Source organism: Marmota monax, unplaced genomic scaffold (assembly GCF_021218885.2).
Source record: "Marmota monax isolate L192 unplaced genomic scaffold, Marmota_monax_Labrador192_F-V1.1 WCK01_AAM20220418_F8-fsc00376, whole genome shotgun sequence".
NCBI classification, from domain to species: Eukaryota; Metazoa; Chordata; class Mammalia; order Rodentia; family Sciuridae; genus Marmota; species Marmota monax.
Window position 1 is genome coordinate 493634 of NW_026692651.1, and position 18271 is coordinate 511904.

Sequence of the window (18271 nt, forward strand, 5' to 3'; positions counted from 1 at the left end):
AAGAGAGCACAACTTCAGAGTGAGAGAAAATCTGTGTCAGCTATTCTTCTGACAAGAAATTTATATCTAGAATATATAAAGAAGTAAACAATCTGAACACCAAAAAAAAATCAAATAACCCAATAAAAATTAAAAGAACTAAACAGATATTTATTTAGAAAAGAAATACAAATGGCCAGCAAATATATGAAAAAAATGTTCAACATCTCTAGCAATCAAGGAAATGCAAGTCAAAATTATATACAGATTTCATCTCATACTAGTCAGAATGGCAACTGTCAAGAATAAAAATAATGAATGTGGGCAGGTATATGAGGAGGAAAGGACCCTAGTAAATTGTTGATGGGACTGCAAATTAATATAAACATTGTAGGAAGCAGTATGGAAATTCTAGGAATGGGATCATCATATAACCCAGCTTTACCATTTCTTGGTATTTATCCAAAAGAACTAAAATCAATATACTATAGAGATGCAGCCATATCAATGTTTATGGAAGCACAGTTCACAATAGGCAGTTATGGAACTTGCTCAGATGGTTGTCAACAGTTGCATGAATAAAGAAAATGTGATATATGTACACAGTAAATTTTATTCATTCAAAAGGAATAATTAAATTGTGGCATTTTCTGGTTAATGGATGGAAGAATAAAACACCATGCTAAGTAAAATAAGACAGACTAAGAAAGTCAAGGATCAAAAGTTTTCTCCCAAATGCAGAATCTAGAGTAAAGTAAGGGGGGAAATGGAGATGGATAACATAAAGATATATGGAAGACCAGTGGAATTGAGGAAGGAGATCCAGAGAAAGGGAGAGGGATGGGAAATGGTCATGTGCATGTATAAATATACAATAGTGGATTCCAACTATATGTGGATCTGTAGAGCACTAATTATTAATTTAATATAAACATTAATTAAAAATAAAGATAAGGCAGACCAGTCTAATAGAAGATGGGGAATCAGGGGAGGAAGAAGAGGAGAGAAAAGAGGGGAAATCAAGAACTATAATGCAGTAAAATAAGTTCAATGTACATATGATTATGTGAAAATGAGTCTTTATGTACAACTATAAAGCACAAATAAAATAAAGATAAGTAAATAAAATAAAAAGGTTCCCATAAAGTAATTATGAGATAAGCAGTTACTACCTTTGGAAATGTAGCACATCAGGTAAATGCTGGGGACCAGAGGAGAGATGACCACTCAAACCTTCAGAAGAGACTCCTGAAAGGAGGGTCTGCTAGTGAACTTGACATTGGGGGTTCTGAGCTGCATCTCGCAGTGCCAGGATGTGGACTTCTGGTAGGGAACCGTGCCTGGCCAATGCAGGTATCCCTGAAGAGTTCAAGGAGGCTGGTTCTAAATATGACCTGAGTTAAAGAAGAATAACCCAATGACTGTTATTAACCACTGTTCATCACACACAGGGGAAACTGTAAAAAGAGACTCTCTAATACACTCCCTTCTCAGAAATTAATGGTGAAAACCTATAGAGGATTGATATTCATTGAATTACAGAAGAGGGTGTGATTGAGGAGAAATTTGTGTGTTGGTGAATATGCCTACAGTGGCATTTCTGTTCATAATAATGTACTATAAAAAATCAATTAAGAAAAAATCATATTTACATTAGCATCAAAACTATGTATACACTTCACAATGCTGTGATCCTGATTAGAATAAGATGTACTCCATGTTTGTATAAACATGTCAAAAAACACTCTACTGACATGCAAAACTAAAGAAAATTAAACTATAGATCAACAATTTATGGCAAAATTTAAACTAAGAGTGAACTATCTGTGGACCTAAACTACACAATATTGATGAGTGAAATTGAGAAAAAAAATTTAAAAATGGTCTCAGGTCTCTGGACCAGGTGGTGTGAGCTGCTGTGTGCACAGCTTGGCCAGGCACTGAGGGCAATGGGCCACCAAAGCTTGAGTGGCAGCATCCATGTCTATTTAGGGACACTGGGCCAGGCAGAGAAAAGTTGTAGACAGAGCAAAAGAGACAGTGGAGGAGATCAGATCCCAGAAGATATGCAACATAGTAGATTGGATATTCCTGCCTTAATACCTAGTGTGATGACTCCCAGTGTAAAGGGAGTCTCTGAGCCACTGTGAGGAGAGAGGAACGTCCCCTCAAGGTTGGTGACTGAAGGTGTGGGTTGTATTCAACATGAATAAATTAAATAAAAAGCAAAGGAGAGTAAAATGATATTGACTAGCCATATACTTAGGTCAGTTGGTGAAACTCTTGTAGCAATAGTTGAGAGAAATCAGTGTACTCACATACTGCTGAAAAGAACAAAATTAGCTCAACATATATGTACAAATTTGTCCACCAAATATTGGCATAAATGCATACTGAAACAACACACAGAAATGTTGCCTGAACTGGGTACTTTGTATGTATTTTGTATGCGTGAAAATGTGTGCCATTTTATATTGATTGATCATTCTTCCATACTTCTGAAGCTGGGAAAATTTTTGTTTATGGACTTTTTTATGATGATCAACTTCCTTTGCAAAAATAAAAAGTAAACTAACTTTAAATTAGAGACATTTGAAGACACTAGAAAATATGCATTTTCTAAGACTATTAATGAAAATGCAACCATAACATAGCAAAACCTAGACATTCATAAAACACTACTAAGGGAAAAGGTGTAATACTAAATGCCTACATCAAAAAAGCAGAAAGTCTAAGAACAGATCCTACAATAACAGTAGAAAAGCAAACACAAACAACACTTAAAGTAAGCAGTTGAAAAATCAATGATAGATATTGGAGAAGAAATAAATAAATTAACACTAAATAGCAATACAAAAAGTATCAATGAAAGCAAAAGTTGTTTATGAAAATACAAACAAAATCAACAGACCTTTAGACCTTTAGAACTTTAGACCTTCTACACTAAAAATAAAAAAGCCCAAGGTAAATAAAATATCAGAGAATAAAAGAAACCTTATAGCTGGTGTCACAGAAATGCCAAGATCATTAGCAACATTTTTGAACAACCACATCTCAACATATTGGAAAATATACAAGAAAAGGATAAATTTGGGACAAATATAGCATACAACATCTGAATTATGAGAAAATATATGACCTGGACATTCATAATGACCAAGAAATTTGAATCAGTATTAAATACTTCCGAGTAAAACAAACAAACAAAAACAAAAACATGAAAACCTCCAATAGCTCACGGCTTCACTACTGTTCTATACCAAACATTCAAAGAGAGGTGACCCCACCTCTCTCGAAACCACTCTAGGGAATTGAGATGAATTTCAACTCCTCAAGTCATGTTCCACAAAATACATCGTCTCCCTAGTATAAGATCCAGAAAATTGGGGCTGGGGATGTGGCTCAAGCGGTAGCGCGCTCGCCTGGCGTGCGTGTGGCCCGGGTTCAATCCTCAGCACCACATACAAAGATGTTGTGTCCGCCGATAATTAAAAAATAAATATTAAAAAATTCTCTCTCTCTCTCTCTCTCTCTAAAAAAAAAAAAAAAAAAAAAGATCCAGAAAATTACACAAAAACCACAAAGAAGAGGATAACAGACCCATATCCTTCATCAAGACCCATGCAAGCATTCTCAGCAAAACCTAGAAAATGGATTCCAATAGCACATCAAAAAGACAGCACCCTGTGTACATATGTAATCTATCCTAGAAGGGGAGAAGCTCAAAGACAATAACCAGCAATGCCACACTATGATAATAGAACAAAGGACCAAATGCTTATAGAAGGATATATAGACTTTTAAATTTGCTGGTATACATATATAAAATGGAATAGTGTTCATTCTCTAAAAGAATAAAATTGTAATAAACACTACAATGTGGATTAATTTGAAAAACATTTCACTGACCCAAGTCATAAAAAAGAACCCATACTGAATGATTCTACTCAACCAAACCTGCAAGACATAAATTTAAACATGGAGATTATACTTAGTGTCTTCAAGTGACTGTAAGTAAGGATAAGTAGGGACAATGGATAGTATTTCACTGAAAGTGATAAAACTATCTGGGAACAAGATGTATTGGGAAGTTGCACAATTTTGTAATGTGGTAGATAACACTGAATTGATAACCATGAACTGTTACAAAGGTTAACATGATGTCATGTGAATTTTATCTCAATGATAAGAAATTTTTGCAGCAAAACTGCAGATAGTGTTAGAGGTTTCCCATTTACAGGTTGGTGAGGAAATGAGAGTTGCCCACCACCCTTAATATTATCTGACCCCCAAATACCCCTAATTCACACTGAGGTGAAGGAGGGCAGAGATGGAAACACACAGTGAGAACCATCAGTCTCTCCTCGGTGTTTCTCATTTCTCTACTGATGTCCAGCAAAGGAATTCCACTGCTTCATCCACTGTCCATGCTGGCATGTGGCCAGGTCCTCTCTCCTGGGCTCAGGAGGGATGATGCCTGGTGGTGTGCTCAGGCCTCCTGCTGTCTCTGCAGGCTGAGCTCTGGGCTCCCTTGGGTCCTGCTCCCACTGGCCAGGCACCAGGTTCACATAAAGCAGAGGTGAATGAGCTTCCCACATCCTACATAGCACTGAGCTCACTGCACAGATGCAACCTGGCTGCAAGAGAGTGGATGGGAAAAACCAAGGAGAGATGCAGTTCTGTTCCCCCCTGGAGAACAGGAGACACTCAGGAGTGAGTACTTGGCAGTTAGAGTCCAGGCACTTCTGAGCCTTATTTTCATGCTGCTCAACAAATTGCAGTTTCATCCAGATTGTCAGCCACCCCAGGGAAAAAAAAATGGTTAATTCTTCAAAGAATTATAGGAACAATGAAGTCTTGTAAACACGGTACTATTTTCTGATTTCCAGTGGACTGGACGTCTGCACAGTGTATGCAAGTAATACATGTGATAGTTCTTCATGTTACTTCTTATTGGTTTAAAATTCTTCTATTCAAATAGCTTTTATTTACCACACACTTAGAAAATGCACAAAATTATCTGCACAGTTTTGATGGCTGACAAAGAAATATATTCAGATTAAGGCACAGGGACAAAGTGCCAAATACATTGCAGATGACAGGGAGGTAGATATGAATTCATTTATGCAAATTATATACATTCATATTTTCCAGTAGCTGTTGGAAATAAAAACATCCAATATGGTATACAATTTTCATTGAAATATTTTGAATTCATCAACCTCACTTTTTTCTCCTAATCACAAATATGTTCTCATTTTCAATAATTGTTCACATTTTATAATAAAAGCATATCACTTAATGAGGATGTGAGTTTAGTGGTAAAAATATAATTATAGGGTCATGCAGCTTTAGAAGCACAGTGTGAGGGTCAGAAGTGCTAAAGTGCTCCTCAGCATCCCTCAGTGACTGATCAATAAAACTAAGCCATAATTGCTAATATAAAAAAATGTAATTTAGAAAATAATTAAAACCTGTATTTTACAACACAAACAATCCACTGCATTTTTTAATGCAATCTACTTATTTGATAGTTAAGAACTGTCAGAGAAGTACCAAAAGGGAAAACTCAAAGCTTTCTCCACTAACAGACAAAAGCATTTGCAGAAGCCCTTCTTCAAATTACTGGCATTAAAAATATGCTAATTTCTCTTCATGATTCTATTCTTGACCTTTTTGTTTCCTGACCTTTGTTTTATTTATGTCACCAACTTTTGGTGTTTATGGGAATTTTCAATAAGCATTTTAATTCCTTAGAGGACAAGGTAGTTCTAAACATGCTAAAATTATGAGGTCAAACTAGAAAATTGAAGGCTTATTTCTTATTTTTAAAAAATCTAGGTGAAGAAATTAATCACATTTTGGAGATCTACAATAATACTTGGAGGACCCCAGGAAATAAGGTAGTGGTCCCATATTTATTTTGTCATATCCATAATCTAAAGTTTCCTGTGAGACTGATCCATGAAAAAAGTAAGTCAAATATAGAGAAGAATTTTTCAAGAAGTAGTTAAACACATAAGCAATGAAGGACATCGATTAAATTCATATGATTCAAACTGATTACTAGAAAATTTACTAAGTTCTATTGGAAAAATAAAAATAGTACATGGTTTAGTATAAAAAGTGGAAACAAAAAAAGTCTCTGTAGTTTATGCCAACTTCCAGATCCTGAGCACATATTTGTTTATCTTATATTTGACACATATGTCTAGGGGTGGTGAGCAAGGACTCCTGTAGTGTCTGGAAGTCAGTATAAAAGTTTGAAAACCTGCAAAGTTTTTAATATGCATTTGTCTCATCACCCATCACCTTCTGAATTTGTCATATGCATTTATATTTTCACATAATGTATTACTGTATTATTTCTCTCAGGGTAATCAATTTACTTGAAAATACCAATATTTTTCTTCTTTCCTAAACTTAACCATCAAAAATAGCTGTAGCCATAGTTGTGTCATCGGTTATGCTTCTTGAGCAATTACTGCTATAAAGACATCTTACCTTGCAAGTGCACAGGGCACCTGCGATTGCATGACCTCCCACCATCCTGCACTGTGTGTGCTACAGTAGTGTAGAAGGGGCAGAGCCTGCTTGGAAGCTCTTCATCTGTAAGTCAGTAGCATAAAGAAATCCAGTCAAGGGGAGTGATCAGTCAACAAAGCCACCAGGCATTAGTTCATTACCACTGTGAAGGAAGTCATGCACAAGCTACTAAAAAGATGAACAATACAAGGTCCCAAATCAAGAAATTTTCACCAGTGATCTGAGTGATGAATACATACAGATTTAATTCAACGCAATACAATATGTCTGTTTCTAACACTATACAGAAGGAGGAAACGTTTAAGATTGTAAAGCAGTTTCCAGAGGAAAAGTTTCATTTGAGCCTTCTTTAATGGATACACAATATGGAGAAAATTATATCAAACTATGTCACAGTTTGAAAAGGCTTCTGTCAGCAAGTTCCAGGGTATGTTATAAACAAGGGGGTCATGTGGGAGTGAGCCTCAGGTTTGTATGAGGAGGAATGGGGGATGAAGTAAGACAGTGTTCAGGTAGACAGAATAGGACCCCTTGAACTTCACCCTCACTGTAAAATTAACACCAACCTACCTGTGTCTGGCTACCCACCCCTGACCCTGGGGGACACACATTTCCAGAGGAACCCAGGGAGGCTCAATAGGAAGATCACTTTTCTAAGGGTAAGTGTGGTTAACCTAGAAGGTCCTGAGAAGGACTCAGTTTTGTAGAGGACAGAGGAAATGACAATATGGATGACTCTAGATTGAGTCACCTATAGGTGGTCTGAGTTGCTGTAGAAGTGTTGTAACCATGGGGAAAACATTCTTTTAGCATATATATATTCAGTACTTTTTGTATAACTATGATGCCATTGAGAAGAAAGAAAAATAATGGAAGTGTCAACAAGAAAAGTATAAATTATTGTCTAGACAAAGGAAATTTCAACTTCATGGTGCTGAACACAGAGTGAGAACATATAAAGATACAAAGTAGAGGTTTAGGAGAATGTCAGCTGGACGGGGACCCAGAGGCTCTGAAGACCTTACCCTGATCACCTGGAGAGAAATAAAGAGCCCCAGCAGGAGCTGGAACAGGTCTGGCTGAGGGTGTGTGTCCATGAGACAGCACCACCCCCATCCTGGGAAGCACCAGGGAGAGTGGGGGACTTCAGCAGTGTTCAAGGGCACTCAGGTCACCTCAGTTTTCCACAACACTATACTTGTGACACTGGAAGGGGAAAATTTGAAATCTTGAGATGGTTTTCTCATGAGTAAAATGTTTTCATGTTCGTAGTGATCAGTACTCCAACATGATATATATATAGATCTTTAAATAAAAACCAAAAAGAATACAATATACAGTATAATTTGAATTATTAGGTGTGGAGGTAATGGCAAAATAATATTGAATTTTGTTTATGGAGAAGGATGAAGGTAAATAAACTACAGAGCATTAAACAATGAACTGTCACACAGGTGGTCATGCAGGCGAGGAGGTGGGCAACCCTGGAAGTGCTCTGCATGGAGTCTCTGGAGGTCAGGGGAGGCCTGATGGGGAACTGAGAACAACCCGTGCAGGTCAGGCCCAGACCCTGTGCTGCAGACTTCAACACCAGCACTGGGAGGTACACTCTGCTCAGAAATGAGTAAACATATCAGAAAAACAAGAGTGACCTTTATCTGCAGAGAAAGTGACTACAAAATATAAGAAAACTATTTGGACATGAATGTGTGAACTAATTTCATTAATGAGGTTTTTTACTTCCTCTTTTTAACTCTTCATCATCTCAAACAACCAGAATTTCTAGTAAATGGCCAATTCCACCATGGTAACTGAATTTCTCCTCTCGGGCTCTCCTGATGGCTGGGATCTGAGTTTCCTCTATTTCACAGTATTCCCAATGACCTACCTGGGTACCCTGTTAGGGAACCTTCTCATCGTCACTCTCACCACTGCTGACCAGAACCTGCACACACCCATGTACTTCTTCCTCAGGAACCTGTCCATCTTGGACATGTGCTACATTTCTGTCACTGTCCCCAATGCCTGTGTCAACTCTCTCACTGGCAACAGGTCCATTTCAGTGGCTGGCTGTGCAACACAGATCTTCCTGGTCTTTTTTTGTGCATATGTGGAGATGCTATTTCTTACCATCATGGCCTGGGACCGCTATTTGGCCAACTGCCAGCCCCTTCAGTACCTCTTCATCATGAACCCCCAGATCTGTGTCCGCATGACCCTGGCCACCATGATCAGTGGTGTGCTATATGCAGGTGTGCACACTGGGAACACATTCCGGCTGTCCTTCTGCCAGTCAAACGTGGTACATCAGTTCTTCTGTGATGTCTCCTCTCTGCTGAGGCTCTCCTGCTCTGACACCACCAGCAACATGATTCTTATTCTTGTCTCTATTATAGTTGTGGGTGGTGGCTGCTTTGCTATAATAATAATGTCATATATTCGCATATTTTCTGCTGTGCTGAAATTTCCCACCAGAGCCCCAGGGAAGGCCTTCTCCACCTGCACGCCTCACATCCTCGTGTTTTCCCTATTTCTCAGTTCTGGCACAGCTGTGTACCTGAGGTCCTCAGCAACCTCTGACACCCTCCAGGACATGGTTCTCTCTGCCTTTTACACCATGGTTCCTCCCTTCCTGAATCCTCTCATCTACAGTCTCAGGAACATGCAGGTAAAGGAAGCTGTGAGGAGAGTAATGCAAAGACAGTTTTTCTCAGGGAAATGATAAAGTTGCATTTCAAGATTATCCTCATTTCCCTGTTTGTGGTTCTTAGATAAAGCTCTTCACATCTGGGCTTTTCATCTAACCCTGCCTACACTGGGATTACATCATTAGGAGTGATTTATTTTATAAGGTATCTTTTGTGATTTACCATATTTTTCCATGGATACTTCATAAAATGTGTAATTTTGTCATTGTATACATTTTTATTTTTAATTATTTGTTCTAATTTGTTATACATGACAGCAGAATGCATTTTAACTCATTATTCTAATTGGAGTATAATTTCTTATTTCTCTGGCTGTATATGATACAGAGTTTTACGGTTTGTGCAACCATACATGTATGTACATAGGGTAATAAAGACTGCCTCATTTTGCCAGCCTTGTCCACCCACATCCTTCCCTCCCCTCACTCCCTTTCAATCTAAAGTTCCTCCATACTTCCCTATGTTCCCCCCATTTATGGATCAAAACTGCATATCAGAGAAAACATTTAACCTTTGGTGTTTGGGGATTGGCTTATTTCACTTAGCATGATATTCTCCAACTCCATTCATTACCCGAAAATGCCATAATTTTATTTTTTTGAGGCTGAGTAATACTCAATTGTGTACATACTACATTTTTGTTATCCATTCATCTGTTGAAGGGCATCTAGTTTGGTTCTATAGTTTAGCTCTTGTGACTTGAGCTGCTATAAACTTTGATGTGGCTGTGTCATTATCGTACATTGTCTTTAAGTTCTTTGGGTACAAACCAAGAAGTGAGATAGCTGGGTCATATGGTGGTTCCATTCAAAGTTTTCTAAGAAATCTCCATACTGCTTTCCAGAATGGTTGCACCAATTTTCGGTCCCACCAGCAATTTATGAGTGTACCTTTCCCCCACATCCTCACCAACAGGTATTGTTGCTTTTTGTTGATAATTTCCATTCTGACTGGAGTGAGATGAAATATTAGAGTAGTTTTGATTTGCATTTCTCTAATTTCTAGAGATGTTGAAAATTTTTTCATATATTTGTTGATCAATAGCATATCTTTCTCTGTGCAGTGTCTGTTCAGTTTCTAAATCTATTTATTGATTGGATTATTTGTTTCTTTGGTGTTATATATATATATATATATATATATATATATATATATATATATCCTGGAGATTAGTGTTCATTCATGTACATGTGGTAAAGACTTTCTCCTATTCTGTAGGCTCTCTCTTTATGTTCTTGATTTTTTCCTTTGTTGTGAAGAAATGTTTTAGTTGATATCATCCCATTTATTGATCTTTGATTTTATTTCTGCTGTTGTGGGAATCTTTTTAAGGAAATCATGTCCTAAGCCAACATAATGAAGATGTGGTTCTAATTTTTCTTCTATTAGGCACAAGGTCTTGGGTCTACTGCCTAGGTCTTTGATCCATTTTAAGTTGAGTTTTGTGCAGGGTGAGAGATGGGGGTTTAGTTTCATTTTGCCACATATAGATTTCCAGTTTTTACAGTACTATTTGTTAAAAAAGCTATCCTTTCTCTGAAATATTTTTGGCACCATTGTTTAGTATGTGATAATTGTTATTTATGTGGGTTGGTCTCTATGTCTTGTATTCTGTACCATTGGTTTACAAGTGTATTTTGGTGCCAAAACCATGCTGTTTTTGTTACTATAGCTCTGTAGTAAAGTATAAATTTCTGTATTGTGATGCTTCCTGCTTTACTTTTCTTGCTAAGGATTGCTTTTGCTATTCTGGATGTCTTATTTTTCCAAATGCATTTCAAAATTGGGGTTTTTTTTCTATTTCTATAAATAATAACAATGGGATTTAATAGGAATTGCATTAAATCTGTATAAAGACTTTGGAAATATTGTCATTTTGACAACATTAATTCTGCCTATCCAAGATCATGGGGGGTTTTCCATTTTCTAAGGTCATCAATTTCCTTCTTGTTTTTTGTTGTTTTCATTGTAGATGTCTTCTACCACTTTTGTAAGATTGGTTCCCAAGTATTTTTTATCAATACATAATTTAATAAAAAACATAATTCAACATATTTTCTGAAATTCTTTGAGGATATATATATATTTCATCAAATTCATCCAATATGTCCTCTTACCTATATCAAATACTGTAAAAGAGGAAAATTTTACCAATTTAAACTAGAGATAACTTACACTCCATAATCTACTCTTACTCAGAGCCAGTGTCAAATATGCAAGAACTGTGATATATGCTTTTGTCAATTAATTATTTGAAAAAAATACAAAAATCAAATCCTAAAGAATTTGTGACCAAAAATCCAGAGAGAAACACAATAATATTTCTCTCCATCTAGAACATTAAAAAAGAAGAATTTCTTCATCCATGAAGTATTCAGAGGACCATTGTTACCACCCCTGAGTCCTGATAATAAATCCAACTGCTGGGAAACAGACCCCACCTTTCTTAGCTGTTCATGAGTGACCCAGTGTCAGGAACCAAACCCCAAGGCTGAAATGCAGGTCATCTTTTGGACAGTTTTCCTCCCACAATGTAATTGTCTGGCCTCAGTGTCTGATTCCATGAACACTTAAATTTCTCTCACTTTACTAGACTTTTCAACTTCTATCTGTACTTGTTTCCTAAAACCTTGGGGCAGTTTATTTATTTATTTATTTTTTCCTGAGCAGCAATTGAATCCAGGGGAGCATCTTCATACTTTTATGTATTTAATATAGAAACATGGTCTTAGCAAATTGTTTACTGTCTCATTATGTTGCCGATGCTGGCTTGGAAACTCTTCTTCTCCTGCCTTAGCTCCTGATGTGCTGGAATTGCAGGGGTGGGCCACTTCCAAGTCTTGTGGCAATCTTTCATCATCTCACAAAAGTTATTACTCTCCAAACATTCTAGTTTCCTCACTGACATATGCTTTGCCAACTATTAATTATAGCTGACATATGCTCATATCAAGTTACCTAGGAATACTTATATAACAAAAAGAGAAAAAACATGTATATATATGAAAATAATTACATCAAATTCTAACTTTTGAGAAACAATTTTATTCACCAGTACACTAATAGGAAAAAAATGCAAAAAAAAAAAATCCTATGTACTTATTACCTAGGTAAATTTAAAAGCCTGAACATATTTGATTGATTAGTAAAGGCATTTCTTAAAGTTTGCAGATAGGGGAATGCTTGTAATAGGAACCAGTGAGCACCTCAGCACTGGCTGCTACAGGAAGCCTTGACTTGCTTAACAGGATCCAAACAGAACACAAGCTCCATCCACACACTGTGTCTATGGTTTCTGGTTCCCAGTGCTCCAATGTTCCCTGATAGAGCAGAAAGACCTTCAGAGTATCCCAGATGAATTATGCAAACCCCACATTTACATGCATTTCCTCCAGAACTATAGCTTACTGAACCTCTATGGGTGACTTGTATCAACAATTTTTGAGTTAAGTTAGGTGGGTAAAGTTTATACTTAATATATGAATTAAGAATGAAATTAAATTGCAAAACCATCCCTAATGATATGTATCTATCTTGACAAAGACTTTGGATGTTTACCTTATGTTATAGGATGTTTTATATTGAAAGATTTGATGATGAAGGAAATCAAAAAAGAAAATATTGATTAATAACTTCATGATATTTCATATCTTGTGTCAAATTACACAAAAACACTGTAGGTGTGTGGGTGTGATATGAAACTTCTTCAGAATTTATAAAAAACTTTACTTTGTGTGCAAGTTTTGTACAAAGAAACAAATTTTTATAGTAAGATAAATTGTGTGATCATATCTATTGTAAAGAGATCCACCAACAAGACATTATGGTAACATAATCTACTGAGTGCTTTCAGGTAATATTCATGATTGACAATATTATGCCATAACCATTACATTTTTCCATGTTTTAAATAGCCTTTACAATATTCATATCAATACCAGAGACATATAGCATTGTAAGAAAACAGTTGCTTATTTTAGTAGACTTAAAATCCATATTTGATAAGAGTTTTATCATGATCATTGAGAAAACAAGGGCCAAGGAAGGTGTGGTGGTAAAGTCATTGCAGTCCCTTAAGAGATGTCAACTATTTCAAACTGACAAAAAAGAGAAGCTTAGGACATGTAAGGAATTTGCAAGACCACCTCTGTTGTACACTCATGGATGTAGAAGACAAATTCTGTTCCAAACTGCCTTGGGGCCACCCCACTAGCACAGGGGCCCAGAAAGTGAGTTTTCCCTGCTCAGCAAGGAACACATTCAGAAATCATCACAGCAGTAATTTCAGGTACCCAACTGTAGCACAAGCTGTCAACAGACTTTGGCATTATATGCATTGTGCTGGCTCTGCAGGAATGCAGGGTGCTCAAGTTAAGGGGTCATGCTGCCTTTCACCACCATCTCTAAAAAAGGCCTCATATGCCAATCAAACTGTAGCAGGGTCTGAGGCCCTGCAGGCTGCCCCTGACCAGGTGATCGGTGAAGCTCTGAAGGTGAAGCCAAAGTTTGAATGGAATTTCCAGAAATTAGAGGTTACCAAAAGCATGAACTGCAGGCCAAGAAAAGCTGCTGGCTACAGAGATAGCTAAAGGAAAAGAGAGAATTTGCCTGTGCTCTGCAAATGGCAAAGCCAAAGAGCAGGAATACCTAAGCACTTTGGAAATATCTTCTTGTAGTCAAGGGTCATAGATGCTACATGAGGAATTATAGGCGGAGTTGAGGGACATATTTATTCAACAGGGTTTTGCATTTCCTCATCCCTAATCCATTCTTTGTATGCCCCTATTACTGCCTTTTGCTATTGGAAGATTTACTCTCTGCTAGTGAATACTGGATGTATGTAACTTCTTTTGATGTTTTATAGGGGTTCACAGCCAATAGTTCACCTACAGTTTCAGGAAAGATTTTGGACTTCCACTTTGGGGCAATGCTGGAATTATTAAGACTATGAAACACTTGGAGATGGACTAAATTAATTTTGCATTGTGAAATGGACATGGGGTTTGAGGGGCCAGCAGTAAATGTTATGAATGGGATGTGAGGTGTCTCCCAGTAGTTCCTCTGTTAAAGCAGAAGTTTTTGTCATTTGTCTCTGTGTCTTCTGTTCTGTACCACTGGTCTATATGTCTCCTTTGGTGCCAAGACCAGGCCATTTTTGTTACTATAGCGCTGTAGTATAGTTTAAGGTCTGGTATTGTGATGTCTCCTGCTTCACTCTTCTTGCTGAGAATTGCTTTGGCTATTGTGGGTCTTTTATTTTTTCCAAATAAATTTTATGATTGCTTTTTCTAGTTCTATGAAGAATGTCATTGGGATTTTAATTGGAATAGCATTAAATCTGTTTAATGCTTCTGGTAGTACAGCCATTTTCACAATATTAGCAGAAGCATCCTATGACCCAGCTATCCCATCCCATTATTTATGCAAAAGAACTAAAATCAATAACTACAGTGATACAGCCATATTAAAGTTTATAGAAGCACAATTCCTATATCCAGTTATGAAATTAGTCCAGATGATGGTAAACAGATGAATGAATAAGGAAAAAGTGATATATGTACACAGTAAAGTTTTATTCATTTAAAAGAAATAATTAAATTGTGACATTTTCTGGTTAATGGGTGGAGGAAAAAATCATCATGCTAAATGAAATAAGACAGACTCAGAAAATAAAGGGTCAAATGATTTCTTTCATATGCAGAATCTAGAGAAAAGTAAGGAGGCAAATTAGGTTGGATATTATAAAGACATAGGGAAGATATGTGGAATAGAAGAAGAAGATCCAGAGAAAGGGAGAAGGGATAGGAAAGGGTCATGAGTGTGTGTAAATGTACTACAGTGGATTCCACCTCTATGTGCATCTATAAATTCCAATAGAAATAAATAAACACAGGCTGGGGTTGGGGCTCAGTGGTAGAGTGTTCACCTAGCATGTGTGAGGCCCTGGGTTTGATCCTCAGCACCACATAAAAATAAATAAATGCAATAAAGGTATTGTGTGCAACTACAATGAAAACATAAATTTTAAAAATAAATAAATAAACAGATGAGGATAAGGTAGACTAGTAAAATAGACCAGGGGAATCGGGGGATGAGGAGGGGAATGAGAGGATCCAGGGAGTATAATAGAATAAATTAAGTTCCATGTGTGTATAATTATATTAAAGTGAATCTTTATGTACAATTAAAAATAACCAATAAAGGCAAAATAAGTAAAAAGAGTTCCATTAATAAATTCAGACATAAACAGTTACTACCATTGGAAATGTAGCACATCAGGTAAATGCTGGGAACCAGGGGAGAGATGACCCCTCAAAGCCCAGAAGAGACCTCTGAAAGGAGGGTCTGCTAGTGACCTTGGTATTGAGGGTTCTGAGCTGGATCTCACAGTGCCAGGATGTGAACTTCTGGTAGGGAACTGTGCCTGGCCAATACAAGCATCCCTGAAGCCTTCAAAGCAACTGGTTCTGAATATGACCTATGATAAAACAGAAGGACCAAGTGACTGGTATTAACTACTGCTTCTTACACACAGGGGAAACTTAAAAAAAAAAAAACAATGTATAATATGACCAATTCTCAGATATTAATGAGGAACAACTATAGAGGGTTTATATGCAATGAACTACAGAAGAGGTTGAGATAAAGAAGAAATTTTTATTTTGATAAATTTGTCACCAGTGGTTTTTCTGTTCATTTTAATGTACTACCAAAAAATCAATTAAGAAAAACCATCATATTTACAATAGCATCAACCTATGTATATGCTTCAGAAGACTGGGATTCTCATTAGAATACGATGTATTCCATGTTTGTATACATCTGTCAAAATACACTCTACTGTCATTGATAATTTAAAAAGAACAGAATTTTAAAAAAATATAAACTAATTAGACTAAATTTAACCCAGGAAATGAACAATCTGTGCACTTAAAATTACAAAATATTGATGAGTGAAATTAAGACAGAAAAAAAATGGACTCAGCCCTCTGGACCTCAGTGCACACAGCTGGACCAGGTACTGAGGGCAAAAGGCCACCCAGGCTGGAGTTGCAGCTCCCCTGGTCTGTTTGGGGACACTAGGCCAGGCAGAGAAAAGATGTGGAAAGAGCAAAAGAGACAGTAGAGAGGGTCAGAGCCCAGAAGACATGACACACAGTAGACTGGATTTTCCTATCTTCATACCCCCTGTAAGGGGAGCCTCTGAACCACTGTGAGGAGAAAGGAATGTCCCCTCAAGTGTGTGATTGAAAGTGTGGGTTGTGTTAAAAGTGGATAAATCAAATTTTTAAAAAGAGAGTATATGTTGATCAAAACATATACAAGCATTCTCAGCAACACCTAGAATACCAAATCCAATGGCACATTGACTAGTCATAAACTTCAAGTCAGTTGGTGGATCTCTTGTAGCAAAAGTTGAGAGAAATCAGTGTACTCACATACTGCTGACAAGAACAAGAGTTAGTCCAACATCATATGCACAAACTTGTCCATCAAATATTGGCAAAAGTGCATTCCATGGTCAACCCACCTAACCCTAACCCTAACTTTAAATGAGAGATATTAGAAGCCACTGGAAAACACAGCTTTTACTAAGACTATTAATGAAAATAGAACCATACAAGGAAAAATGTATGACATTCATGAAAAACGTATGACATTCACTACTAAGCGAGAAGGTGTTGCACTAAATGCCTGCATCAAAGAAACAGAAAGACTAAGTGCAGACCCTACCATGACAATAGAAAACAGACACCCACACATGTAAAAAAGCATTTGGAAAAGAAATGATAAACATTAAATCAGAAATAAGCAATTAACACTAAATATCAACAGAAAATATCAAGAAAACAAAAAGTTGTTTGTAAAAATAAAAACAAAATTAGCAAATCTTTAGCTATGCTAATGATAAAAAAGACCCAAATGAATAAAATATCAAAGAATAAAAAGAAGACCTTTTCACTAATATTACAGAAATGATAAGACCTATTAGCAACTCATATAAACAAATACATACCAACATATTGGAAAATCTATACAAAAGGAATAAATATGGGACAGATGTAACACACCAGAACTCAATTATGAGAAAATAAAAGACCCAGACATTAATATGACCAACAAATTTGAATCAGTAATAAAAGATTCCTAATAAAGAAACCTCCAGCAGATCATGGCTTCACTACTGTTTTACCAATCCTTCAAAAAGAAGAGACACCATGTCTCCTGAAACCACTCCAGGGAACTGAAATGAACTTCAACTCCTCAAGTCACATTCCACAAAACCATCATTTTCCTAATATAAGATCCAGAAAACTACACAAAAAACCACCAAAAAAGAGGATTATAGACCCATATCCTTGATCAAGACATATACAAGCATTCTCAGCAACACCTAAAAACCAAATCCAACGGCACATGAAAACAATAGCACTCCATATATATGAATCTACCCCAGGAGGCAACAAAACCCAACAGACAGTGATTGACAAATCACACACTATTTAAAAGAACAAAGGACCAAAATGGCTATAGGTAGATATATGGATTTTAAAAATGCTGATATAAATATATAATGGAAACTTATTCATCCACTAAAAGAATAAAATAGTAATAGATGTTATAATGTGAAACAATTGTGAAAATATCAGGCTGAGTGAAGTCATAAAAAAGATCACACACTGAATGATCTACCTATACAAAATCTCCAGGACATAAATTCAAACATGGATATTATACTTAGTGGCTTCAAGTGACAGTAAGTAAAGATAAGTTGGGACAATGGATAGATGTTTCATTAAGACTGAAACAAATACTTGGGAATAAGATGTAGTTGGATGTTGCACAATTGCATATTTTTGTACATAACACTGAATTGATAATTACAAATTGTTGCAAAGGCTAAATTCATGACATGTGCCTTTCATCTCCATGACAAGAAATTTTGTAGCTAAACTGCAGATAGTGTTAGATTTTTCCCACTTAACAGGTTGAGGAGTGAGTGAGAGTTGCCCACCACCCTTGATGTTAACTGATCC

The 18271-nt window shown here is 36.6% G+C and overlaps 1 protein-coding gene across 1 annotated transcript; it reads left to right on the top strand.

Annotated features, from left to right (window-relative positions):
• Window positions 1–8314: 8314 nt before the first annotated feature.
• Window positions 8315–17329, top strand: LOC124093828 (olfactory receptor 14C36-like). Its single transcript, XM_046446364.1, has 2 exons — window positions 8315–9243; window positions 17269–17329. The coding sequence occupies exons 1-2, from the start codon at window positions 8315–8317 to the stop codon at window positions 17327–17329; spliced, it is 990 nt and encodes a 329-aa protein (XP_046302320.1).
• The last annotated feature ends 942 nt before the right edge of the window (window positions 17330–18271 follow it).